At 36.9% G+C, this 12,414-nt stretch overlaps 1 protein-coding gene across 2 annotated transcripts in view; it reads right to left on the reverse strand.

The window, feature by feature from the left end:
• Window positions 1–7,389: 7,389 nt before the first annotated feature.
• The window catches only part of LOC126184459 (aquaporin AQPAe.a-like), a 30,345-nt gene continuing 25,320 nt past the window's right edge, over window positions 7,390–12,414 (reverse strand). Inside the window, exons 3-7 of one of the 2 annotated variants that reach the window (XM_049926850.1) lie at window positions 12,232–12,375; window positions 10,861–11,070; window positions 10,139–10,219; window positions 9,340–9,447; window positions 7,390–7,864 (exon numbers count right to left, since the gene is read on the reverse strand). In XM_049926850.1, the coding sequence (XP_049782807.1) occupies window positions 7,820–7,864; window positions 9,340–9,447; window positions 10,139–10,219; window positions 10,861–11,070; window positions 12,232–12,375 (588 nt within the window). In that variant the 3' untranslated portion in view covers window positions 7,390–7,819. Of the gene's footprint in view, window positions 7,865–9,324; window positions 9,448–10,138; window positions 10,220–10,860; window positions 11,071–12,231; window positions 12,376–12,414 lie in introns of both variants that reach the window. The other variant, XM_049926849.1, reaches the window with a different exon arrangement.

Genomic DNA, 12,414 nt, shown 5'->3' on the forward strand with positions numbered 1-12,414 from the left:
TGTTTTTAAAGTGTAAATGAGTATGAAAACTAACAAAAATACTTATCCCTCATTTATTGATGACTTCTTTTTAATCTGTTAACAGATGTACCATCTATGCTATGTTTATCTTTGACAACTGTGTTTCAGATAAGAGATTGGTTGTAAGATTAGTTGTGCTGGCTACAGTGCTGGCAGATGTTTGTGTCTTTTTATTTTTTCAGCGGTGCTAAATAAAGTCTTCATGTGTTTTACATTAATTTTCAGAAGTGAAATATAACAAAATTTTTATGTTCTAGTTGAGTTATTGTTAATACTTCTTGTCCATGTTGTAACCTCATCATACACTATGTATATGTGGTTTTCTTTTTCAACCATACACCGAGTGAGTTCTCTGAGATGGTGTTAATGCACTGGATTTTCACTTGGGGGCGCAGTGTTCTACATTGTCTACTCATTCTGACTTGGGTTTTACCAAGCTGCTAAGTCAAACACTAGGATGAATCCATTGATAAGGCCATAGCCAAATTCTTTCCCTAGCCACACAAAATACTATTCTACTTTGTATGTGTTTTTTTCTGTAAAGTACCTAGCATGCCCAATACTGTTGTGCTGAGTGCTCTAAGAACTAACAAATAAATAAAATAGTAGTACTAGAAGTACTCTCCACTGCACAACATCAGGTAGCTTGAGGATTGTAGATGTAGATTTAGATTTAGAATATGCTCATGGAACTACAAAGATGTCCAACAAACAAATTATCAACTGTATAAGACTGGATGGGCCACTGTAGAGCACCATCAAATGTACACAACAAGACCATTCCTCTAGAGAATGCACTAGTGGAGTCAGCAGTTAATGAAAATAATAGAATACAATAGAGCCAGAATGTCTGTGGGGAAACCTGTATCATTTATCATATGAAAATATCAAAACCTTATAAGATTAAACAAAAATTTAGGATTTTTTTGCTCACAGATTCCTAAGATAAAAATTTAAGGTGAATGTTCTGACAGGTTTGGATGGGCCCCTTCTGCAGGAAATTCTCCAGAAAGAAATTTTTCAAATGATTCTCTTTAACTTTTGTTCTTCATGTTTATAATGAGTGCTGGATTCCCTTCTCTTTCTATGGTTTGAAATCTTTTGCAAGCTGAACTATTTTTGTTCTCTAATGTCCCACATGTGTTCTCTGATTCTGGTAATGTCATAAACAACAAAAGAGCAGACATTGTAAAGACACTGAATACATAAATTCATTAACCTATGCCGTCATTTTAGTAATTTATATCCCTTTGATTGGCTAAGAATACTAATTATAAAATTATTCTTGTCGTATGAGAAAACTATGTTATTCAAAGTTTCTCATTATCATCACTAACATCATCAGCTTCCTGAATTAGGTCCTCTGATCTGCTGCCACACACATGTACACTACTGGCCATTAAAATTGTTACACCACGAAGATGACATGCTACAGATACAAAATTTAACCGACAGGAAGAAGATGCTGTGATATGCAAATGATTAGCTTTTCAGAGCATTCACACAAGGTTGTCTACATTGCCGTTTGGGATCCGTGTGCAACGTGTGCTAGAGTCCCTTGGTGTGGAGTCTATACAACCCCAAATCCAGGGTTTTAACCGCCTGCCACCCTGGTTACTGAAGAGGCCTGGAGTGATTTTAGATTTATTGCAGTACAAGAGAGATTGCACTCCTGCCCCGTTTTTAATGCAGCATTTTCTGCCATTTTATCTGAGCACCACGACTATGTAGCTGTTTTTACGGATGGGTCGAAACAAGGGGATTCCATTGGTTGCTCAGTTGTTTTTCCGGATCGTGTCCTAAAGGTCCGACTGCCTCAGACTTTTACTGTCTTTGATGCAGAATTGTCTGCGATCTTGTGGGCACTGGAGCAGATGAGACATTCTTCCTCTCCTAAATTTCTTTTCTGTTCCAATTCACTCAGTACCCTTCACTCATTGCAATGTTTGTATCCAGCAGACAAAATAGTCCAGACCATCCAGGATGCCCTCCTCCGACTACAGCAACTGGGAAAGGTTGTAGCTTTCTGCTGGGTTCCGGGGCATGTCGGCATTGCTGGGAATGAAAGGGCAGATTTTGCAGCCAAGGAGGCGTGTCTCGATCCACAAGTATCTCAGTGTGCTCTCCCCCTGCATGCACTCATCTCGCTGTTGAGCTCACGAGTCATGCGTCGGTGGGAGGATGAGTGGCTGGAAGTGACTGACAATACGCTCCGTATAGTCAAGCCCACAATGCGTGTGTGGTGTACTTCCTTTCAGCCCCATCGATGGGACGAGGTTCTCCTCACTTGGCTTCGAATAGGCCACAGCACTATGACGCATGGCTTCCTGCTCCGGCGAGATGACCCTCCAATGTGTGGTGCTTGCAGCGTCCAGGTCACTGTGCGCCACGTTTTATTGGATTGCATTTTCTTTTCTGACCAGTGGGCCGAGGCTGACTTGCCAGTGGACATGTCATCTCTTTTAGGCAACACTCGGATGAATGTGGTTAAGGTTTTAAAGTTCTGTGCCATGTCAAATGTTTTTACAAAGATTTTAGGGAGAGGATTTTAATTTGCTCACTGTGTGACAAGCTCGCCCATATTTTATGTAAGTGGCCAGCCAATGACAATTTCCTGTGGCATTCTTGTTGCTATGTTTTCCCTTTCCTTCAGTTTTACTTTCTCATGTAGCATTTTCCTTCTTTTCCTGCTTTCTTTGAGTGTGTGCTTCAGTTTTATTAGGTCTGTCCACATTCGTTCCTTTTAATGTGTGTCAACCTCGATGTTGAGCACCCATAAGCCCCAACACACATACACACACACACACACACACACACAAGGTTCTCGCTGGTGGCGACACCTACAACGTGCTAACATGAGGAAAGTTTCCATCTGATTTCTCACACACAAACAGCAGTTGATTGGCGTTGCCTGGTGAAACATTGTTGCAATGCCTTGTGTAAGGAGGAGAAATGCGTACCATCATGCTTCCGACTTTGATAAAGGTCAGATTGTAGCCTGTTGCAACTGCGGTTTATCGTATTGTGACATTGCTGCTCGCATTGGTCGAGATCCAATGACTGTTAGCAGAATATGGAATCGGTGGGTTCAGGAGGGTAATACGGAACGCTGTGCTGGATCCCAACAGCCTCGTATCACTAGCAGTTGAGATGACAGGCAACCTATCCGCATGGCTGTAACGGATCGTGCAGCCACATCTTGATGCCTGAGTTAACAGATGAGGACATTTGCAAGACAACAACAATCTGCACGAACAGTCTGACAATGTTTGCAGCCGCATGTACTATCAGCTTGGAGACCATGGCTGTGGTTACCCTTGATGCTGGATCACAGACAGGAGCGCCTGCGATAGTGCACTCAGCGACGGACCTGGGTGCACGAATAGAAAAACATCATTTTTTCGGATGAATCCAGGTTCTCTTTGCAGCATCATAATAATTACATCCGTGTTGGGCAACATCACATTGAACACACATTGGAAGAGTGTATTCATCATCGCCGTACTGGTGTATCACCTGCCGTGATGGTATGGGGTGCCATTGGTTACATGTCTCAGTCACCTCTTGTTCGCATTGACGGCACTGTAAACAGTGGACGTTACATTTCAGATGTGTTACGACCCGTGGCTCTACCCTTCATTCAATCCCTGCAAAACCCTACATTTCAGCAGGATAATGCACGACCACATGTTGCAGGTCCTGTACGGGACTTTCTGGATACAGAAAATGTTCAACTGCTACCCTGGACAGCACATTGTCCAGATCTCTCACCAACTGAAAACATCTGGTCAATGATGGCTGAGCAACTGGCTCGTCACAATATGTCAGTCACTACTCTTGATGAACTGTGGTATTGAGTTGAAGCTGCATGGGCAGCTGTACTTGTACATGCCATCCAAGCTCTGTTTGACTCAATGCCCAGGCATATCAAGGCTGTTATTACTGGCAGGGGTGATTGTTCTGGGTACTGATTTCTCAGGATCTATGTGCCCAAATTGTGTGAAAATGTAATCAAATGTCAGTTCTAATATAATATATTTGTCCAATGAATACCTGTTTATCATCTGCATTTCTTCTTGGTGTAGCAATTTTAATGGCCAGTAGTGTATATCAGTTTTGTGTTGTATGCTATGTATCTAAGTTTTATGCACAGCTTTTTGCATTTTCTTCTATGTTTGATCTATTTGTTTTGGTATTCTTACTTATTAATCTGTGGCAACATCTACAGTGGGTGGACAATAATATGGAAACACCATAAACACAATACTTTATCAAGCCTAATGTAAGAAAACCATTTATATTTAAAAAAGCTTCCAGTCATCTTAGAATGGATAAATACAGGTCCTGTATAGCTTTTAAGAGAATCTTATACTGTTACTCCTACAAAATAGTGGCAAGTTCGGGTAACGATGATGAAAGTGGATAGCACTCATGCAAGTAGGCCACAAAGGATCAATAATATTGAGATCTGGTGGCTGTGGTGGCCAGGGGAGATGTGACATTTCATCGTCGTGCTTAGAAAGGTGGTCCTGGATTATGCAAGCTGTGTGAATAGGGGTCTTGTCATTTTGAAACACAGTATCACCATTGGGGAACAAATACTGTGTCATGGGATGAGATTGATCAGCAAATGTGGTCACATAATCCTTGGCAGTAATGCGGCCTTGCAGAGTAACAATGGGATCCATGGAATGCCACAATATGCCTGCCAAAATCATCAACAAATCCATGCTATGTTTCACTCTTGGGACATATTCCCAGCTAGAAGTTGGAAACAGTGGGAAACAAGACTTGTTTGACCAAATGATTTCCTTCCATTGCTCCATTATCAAGATTTTATGGCTTTGGTACCATATTCTCTTGTTACATGCAGTTGCATCACTGATGAGTGGTTTTGGAGTTCCAGCTTACTCTACAGCTCCCTGTTTCTGGATATTGCTTTATGTTGTCTCGGTGCTGACATATTACACAAGTGTGAGATTCAGTTCTGCACTGACTTTTGCAGCTGTCATCCTCTTTTTATATGTCACACTCCTCTTCAGTGACAACCCATCACAGCCACTCAAAGCACACTTAGAAGCATGTTGTGACTTAGCAGATGACACTTATCCACTTTCCCTGTATGCAGAATAAATCTTCAATAGTTTCTCTTGAAACATGGTACAGTTTGGCTACCTTGGTTACAGAAGCACCCATCATATGAGCAACAACGATCTGTCCACATTTGGACTCACTTAGCTCTGACATAGTGCACTCACAGTTATACAAAACACTGTTCTGACTGTGACTGACACTTGGAAAATATTGAGGACATTGAACAGGTGGTGCAACATGCTTGCTTGGCTAACATCTATATTTATGTTCAAGCATACATTTCTCATGGTGTTTCCTATAATTCTTGTTTTATTTAAATAAAACACAGCTAAGATTCTCGTGGAATTTAAATGGCAATCTCTGGAAGAATGGCAAAATTGTCCTCATGAAACCCTGTTGGGTAAAGTTAGAGAACCAGTGTTTCAGAAAGACTAAAACAATTCAACTGCCCCATTAAATATCCTGCTTAGTGATCACAAGACTAAGGTAAGAGACAATAGACTGTTTACCAAGATACACAAACAGTCATTTCTGTGTTGCTATTTAAGCTAATGAGGTAGGACAGACAACTGCAAACAATAGTGTGAAGTATGCTCTTTCATGCACTGTATAGTGGCTTGCAGAATCTGTATGTAGATGAAGATCTCATCATTTCTTACATGCCCTCTTTTGGAGCAGATGTTTATTGCATGCAGGAACCTCATTTCTGCTGTGTGGGTCAGAGACTCTTCTCTGCATTTAAGTACTTCCATTTTACAACTAAGAAACAAAGCACGAACATTCATAATTTTGTAAAATTAACTTCATATTTCTGTTCTGCAATCACTTTACAACACCCTGTATATGTTTCCACCCTTTCATGGGAAAGTAACTGCTTTAACTTCAGTGTCTTGATCATAATGCAGGTAAGGGTACAGTGAAGAAATTTGAAGTGTTTGAACTCATCTAACTGCCAGAATATACAGTCCTTCCCTTGAAATTCTACAAATTTAGTTATTACTAAATGATATCTTCAAACAGCTTTATGTATCATGGTAATAAATTTCTGTAGGCCACATTCTGTAACTGTTAATATTGCCTTACTATCAGTAAATAGGAAGGTAAAAAAGATTCGATAAATTTCTGTAGTCACCCTGCAGAACTGTTAATATTGTCTTACTGTCAGTAAATAGGAAGGTACAATATTTATTATGTTCTCCTGACTCAGTTGAATTACAAAAGATTCTTAGATTTTTTGTTCTTGGATCATATAATCAAAATAAAAAGAGAAAAGTATTGGTGGCAGACTGAAACCTTGCTGACTTCTTCATTTAGTACTACTGATATAGAGTATTTGAATGCAAATCTTGTGTTATAGATTGTAATATATCAGTACTGTGGTATTTAAGTGAGCTGTAATAGTTCCTGCAATATGTTTACTAGAGGATGTATTGCATTTCATGACAGACTTTGGTTCCTCATAAAACAAATTATGTATCCTAATATTTAAACATTTCATTGACATTCACAGTTTGCTGACAGTAACACCATCATCACAGACATATACCTTATTTTCTTGTAGGCCTGTTTTTTATGTGTGACTAGCAGAAGTTGAGTTAATTTGCCATTTAATTACCATATAATATGTGTGTATTCATTATTCTCAGTGAGCTTTACAAACGCAGAATACGGATTAGTACCTTTTTTAAGTGATATGCACCTGCTGTAGATTTTTTCCAATAAATATCAGGACTGAAGCCATAAAAGTACATTTACTAATATGCAGAGTGTGTTAAAATTTATCAAAAAATGACTTTAGTGCTTCAATTCATCACTTTCAGTGCTTTTTCCATTCTTTATGCACCCCTGGGAAGTTTGCAACCAGAGAACTGTTCACATTTCATGTCAAACCTACTTACATTGTCACAGATAACCAGAAATTATGTCCTTACAGATTCCTTTGTTCCAAGGGCGCAGAAAGAACATAGTTGAAGCTAAATCTGGACTGTAGGTTAATTGGGTCAGCATAACCACTCACAATTAGTGATATGTTATTGGGCATGTAGCCAAGATAAAGCATCTTAGTAATGGCAACCTAATTTCTGTTAACTCATATGACATCCTCATCACCAAACCCACCCACAGAGGCTATCACACAACCCTTCCCATTATACTGGAAAAATCAGACTCTGTTTTTTTTTAACACTCCATGTAGCTGGAATTATATTCTATGAAGTTAGCTTCCAAAGTGGGTGATTGTTGTTTTTATTTTGTACAACTATAAAAATAGTACAATAAAAAACTCACAAAAGTTTATTTACAGCATAGCCACACAGCAAAGTGCTGCTTCACAATTACAAAGGCAATAAATATAAATAAATGAGTTTCACAAATTCTTTGTGCAATGACAGACTTCTTTCTCCTACTAGTAATTTGTTTTTATCGTGTACAAAATTCTTCACAGTTCTGGGCATAGCATAAATACTAAATGCATTACAACAAACAGCAATCTTATATTAACAAGGAAGATACTTCTTTGAAAATTGTTCTTCCACATTTCCTGTAACGCTTTCCAGGAATTAATCACTTTCACCACTATCCATTTCCTCCAAGGAGATTATCACACACAATGGCAATGAAGATATAAATCTGAATACATGTGCTTCTCACACAATGAGCTCATTATATGAGCTAAACAGTTCTCTTCTGTTCACCACTATGGTGATCAAGCCATTCCATCTTCATCTTTCCGGTTATCTAGCCGTTTAAGCTGGAAAAAAGAGAAAAATAGAAATAAGTCTGTGTCATTATAAATATACATACTGAAATCAGAGGCTGAAGCATGTATTGTAGAATGTGGAATTGAAATGTATTACAGAACCAATAATGTGTTGAATTTGGTATGACTCCACTGAAATGTATCTCTCTCTGTACATTTCTCCTCCACTTTAACTTTATCTGTGATATATTCTCTACTTATAACAGTAAAACATTATTTCAATGAGTATCTAGGGCATAGACTTAAAGGCACAAACTGTTGCTGTTATTGTCATAGCATACAGGTCTTTGGCAACTAATGTGACACTTGTTTTGTATAAACATAAGTAACTGATTTAAGTTTGGTACCAACACAATATTTTAGTCATTATGAAGTTTTGTAGGAACTACTGAATGTTCTGACACATTAGATGTCAACAGTTATTGAATATTTCATATACAGTCCCTCAATGAAATACCTAGTGGGCAGACAGGTCAGTAAAGAAATAGTATATGCTCTGAAACTATCAGTGTTTGGTGATTCTAATTTGTTTAGTCAGTGTTCAGCATCAGGAATGCGCTGATAAAATGGAATGACTTCAGCCTTTACAATGTGAATATCTGCAAATTTAATGTAGGTTACTGAACCTAGTATTATCACACTACCTTGATGCCAGTGTGCAGCTTTCACTGCAATATATACTTTTTTCTTGTTTTCTCTCCTCCTAATGTGTATATTGTTATACTTATATGTGGCCTGATGTCAAACTATATAACACTGTCAGTGTTCAGTAAAGTGTCAAAGTAGTTAAGATACTGAGGTTGTATTTGGGAGTAATAAGGCTCAAGGAGCCATCTGACTATCCAAAGACAACCTATTTCTTTGCTTTTTTTCTACATCTTCTAAACATTGTGATGATCCTCTGAATATTGTATGATTAATTTTTTTACATATAATTACAGAAACTGAACTAAAATGGCATTCATGTCAGTGACCTTTAGCCTCTAACCAATCTCACCCACCTCACCACATTATTCAACTACTGTAATATTAGAAAATCTGTGATGAGTACAATGTTCCTAGTGGATTCAGTGTTGGAAACAATTTAGTGACCTGAAACACACAATACTTGTTAATACTGTCTGGTGTCAGATTCCATGAGCATGTATGTACATATGTGTGTGTGTGTGTGTGTGTGTGTGTGTGTGTGTGTGTGTAAATGAGATGCACGGTATTTTTTAGCATTAGGGATGCTTATAATTTCTTGGCTACATTCATTTAAAACTTCAAAAGTGTTTAACAAGGTGTAAGAACCTTAAATATATATTTTCATAAACTCATCCATGCTGAATTATTCAGTACAAGATGAGTAACTTGTCATTATGACACCATCAAAGAAATCTACAACATGAATTAATACATCTTATTTTACTAACAGGTAGAAGTATCTATGAAGACAGGTATTATAATACCTCTTTATCCTGTACCTGAACTGGACTGTATTCCATGTTGACATCAGCTGATGGTGCAGCAAAAGCATTCTTGTATAACAAAGCAGCAGCAATACCACCTAGGATTGGTCCTAGCCAGTATACCTGTGCAATTAGTGATTCATCATTAGCATGTGTTATATTATGGGACATATCATAATATTAACTGTGGGAGCAGGTCATATAACTGAAGTGATAGTGCACACAGTAAAACATTATTTCAATGAGTATCTAGGATATAGACACTCACAGAGATCAGACAGTGGTTAACTTGGTTAAATCAGAAAGACTGGCCTGTCAACAGATGAAGTAGATAATGTAATGAAGAATGAAGAGAGTATCTATTTATGTTTTTTTAAAATATCTACTGAACATATAAATTATAATTCCTTCTTGTCACAGGCTTCTTCTATTGTCTTTTTCTCTTTATTGAATCATCTCACAAGAAAGGAAAAGGTAAGAACTTTAAATGTTAGTAATTCTATTTTGAAGATAGGAGATCACGAAGAAGAGCAACCTGATATAAACTAACAAGAAACTATACTTTTTCAAAATTGCAGGGAGACTCAGAAGTTGGGAAATAAAGAATAGATAAGATGATGGTCCATAAGTTACATGTGCAAGTATGTAGCAGTCAATATTACAAACAGAACATACTGAGTGTTGTTGTATGTTATTGCATATTTTAAACTTGAAGTGAAGTGGTCTACATTCTCCATTTGTTAGCTTATTTTGCTAGTTATGCTGATAGTTGACAGATAAATTGCAGCAAACACTATATTAGAAGATAACTAACCCAGTGATTCTCCCATTCATTGGCAATGACAGCTGATCCAAGTGTCCTTGCAGGGTTCATACTTGATCCAGTATAATCAACCTAGAAAAATGAAAATTGTTCAGAACATGCTACACATAGTCTTAAAATAATGAAATTATTTCTACATACTTTACTTGTATCATATGTGTAAATTTATGTATTGTGCATATCTCAAAAGAATACTTTATAAAAATATAAAAGGTATTTTTATTAGCTTGCAACCTTTATGAAGAATTGCAACAAATTCTTTCACAAGTTCAGCAGATGAAATTATAGTAACAGCTTCCATAAATGTGTACATTTTATCTACTGCTATTCAGGTTTTATTGATAATTTTTGATTTAATATGAGCAAATTAAGTACAAAAAACATGCTCTGAACACCTGCAAGTCTTTTTGTATTATGTCAGTTTCTAAACCATAGAAATGTATGTCCACAGCAGTGAAACATACTCCCAGGAAAATGTTCCTATAGGCAGTAACATCCAAAACCGTTTTTGCTTTTAATTGAGAACCTGCAGATTTGACAAAAACTTCACTAACCTTCATGTTATATGTTCAGTCTTTGTATTACTGGTACCACTTCAAAAAACTACACAATACAGTAGCCAAAAGTACCATAATTAAATTGTTAAAGAAAAATGTTAATGTATATTCAAATATTATTCATAAATTGACATATAAGTGCAGAAGAATACTTACAGCAGCCAGATGTCCCATTGCAATTGTCAATCCAATAACCAGTGGAGCAAAACCCTTACTTTCTGGTTTGTTGACATCACAGACACCAAATACAACCAGGACCAGGACAAAGCCTAAGAAAAATTCAACACCAAAGCCTTGCACAGGTGTCACACTTTCTGCCACATTTGTCAGACCAAGTGAACCAGCCTTTTCTGGAGGAGTAAGAGCCTGAAACAAAAGTTGATTAGGATGGTTAGATTTATTGAAAGATTTACATGCAGTTCTGAAACAATCAAAGAGTACATGAAAATACATGAACCATCTTTCATTCGTGAATGAAACTGAGACACAGCCTATAAACATATTTAAAGTCAAATATGCATATGTTTCACACATTTTCCTTACACATGGAATTAAGATTCAAAATGAGGACTGTTATTATAGCGACTAACAGAAACTTCCTATGTCTCACTGTAGCTCAATTGAAGTCGTTAGTTAAAACTTAAAAAACACAAAAATAAATCCAGGTTAAATCATTATGAAAATGGACTATTTGTTAACTGCAAATAGAACTAAATCCCGGTGCACATGGATTGAAACTCTTTATGGAAAGTGATAAATAAGACGTAAAATGGGATTTTTATATATAAATCAGTTGGATTGTTATGTAAAGTCTGCAAATGTAGAGTACATAGACTTAATTAAAATTAATAATACTGTAAGAAGGATGAAGTACAAAGTGTTTGTTACTATTCGCTGATATTTGTAACAGATTGAATATGTGAGGGGTGAAAGTTTACTACCACTTGTTGAACTCTGCTCTACTTGGTCAATACAGAGTATCACATTTCCCATGTGCTGCCACAACTGCTTGTTTGATTAATTAAAACCCACTCCAGCTGCTGTATAGAACTTTATTTAGTCAATTACCAGTTCCAGCCTCTATATTAGGTCATTTTCAAGTGCTTCTTTATAGTACAGTTTTCATAACCACTTGAAAATTGCCTAATACAAAGGCTGAAACTAGTATTGGACTAAATAATGTTCTACACACTAACCGGAGCACCTTTTCATTAATCATTACAGAGTGCCACATTGATGGAACCATAATTAACCTATGTTACCTAAATATCATGAATTATGGAAAGAAAGGACACTAACATGTTAAATATAAGAGATAAATAAATATTTTGAAATTAAGCATCCTTATGAATAATTTTAAAATTTTTAACTAGAGAGTGAATGAACAGAACTAAGAGGATGCAGAATGTTTCATACAATATAAACCATAATATCTGTAAAATTCAGGAGTAAATTATTTCTAATTTGTGGAGCAACATAATAAAAAAACACCAGTGGATATTTTAAATGCGTGTTATCAAAACTTACCTTCAAGATTGCACTTCCTGTGATGGATCCTACACACTGAGCTATTATATACAACAGCCCCTTAAGTATTGTGATATTTCCTGTTACAAGCATGCCAGCAGTAACTGCCGGGTTTACATGTGCTCCACTCACATGCCCCACAATCTGTAAAATAAGGTATTGCAAAACTCAGATTAATTCCAA

The sequence above is a fragment of the Schistocerca cancellata genome, chromosome 4, assembly GCF_023864275.1.
Source record: "Schistocerca cancellata isolate TAMUIC-IGC-003103 chromosome 4, iqSchCanc2.1, whole genome shotgun sequence".
In the NCBI taxonomy this organism is placed as follows: Eukaryota; Metazoa; Arthropoda; class Insecta; order Orthoptera; family Acrididae; genus Schistocerca; species Schistocerca cancellata.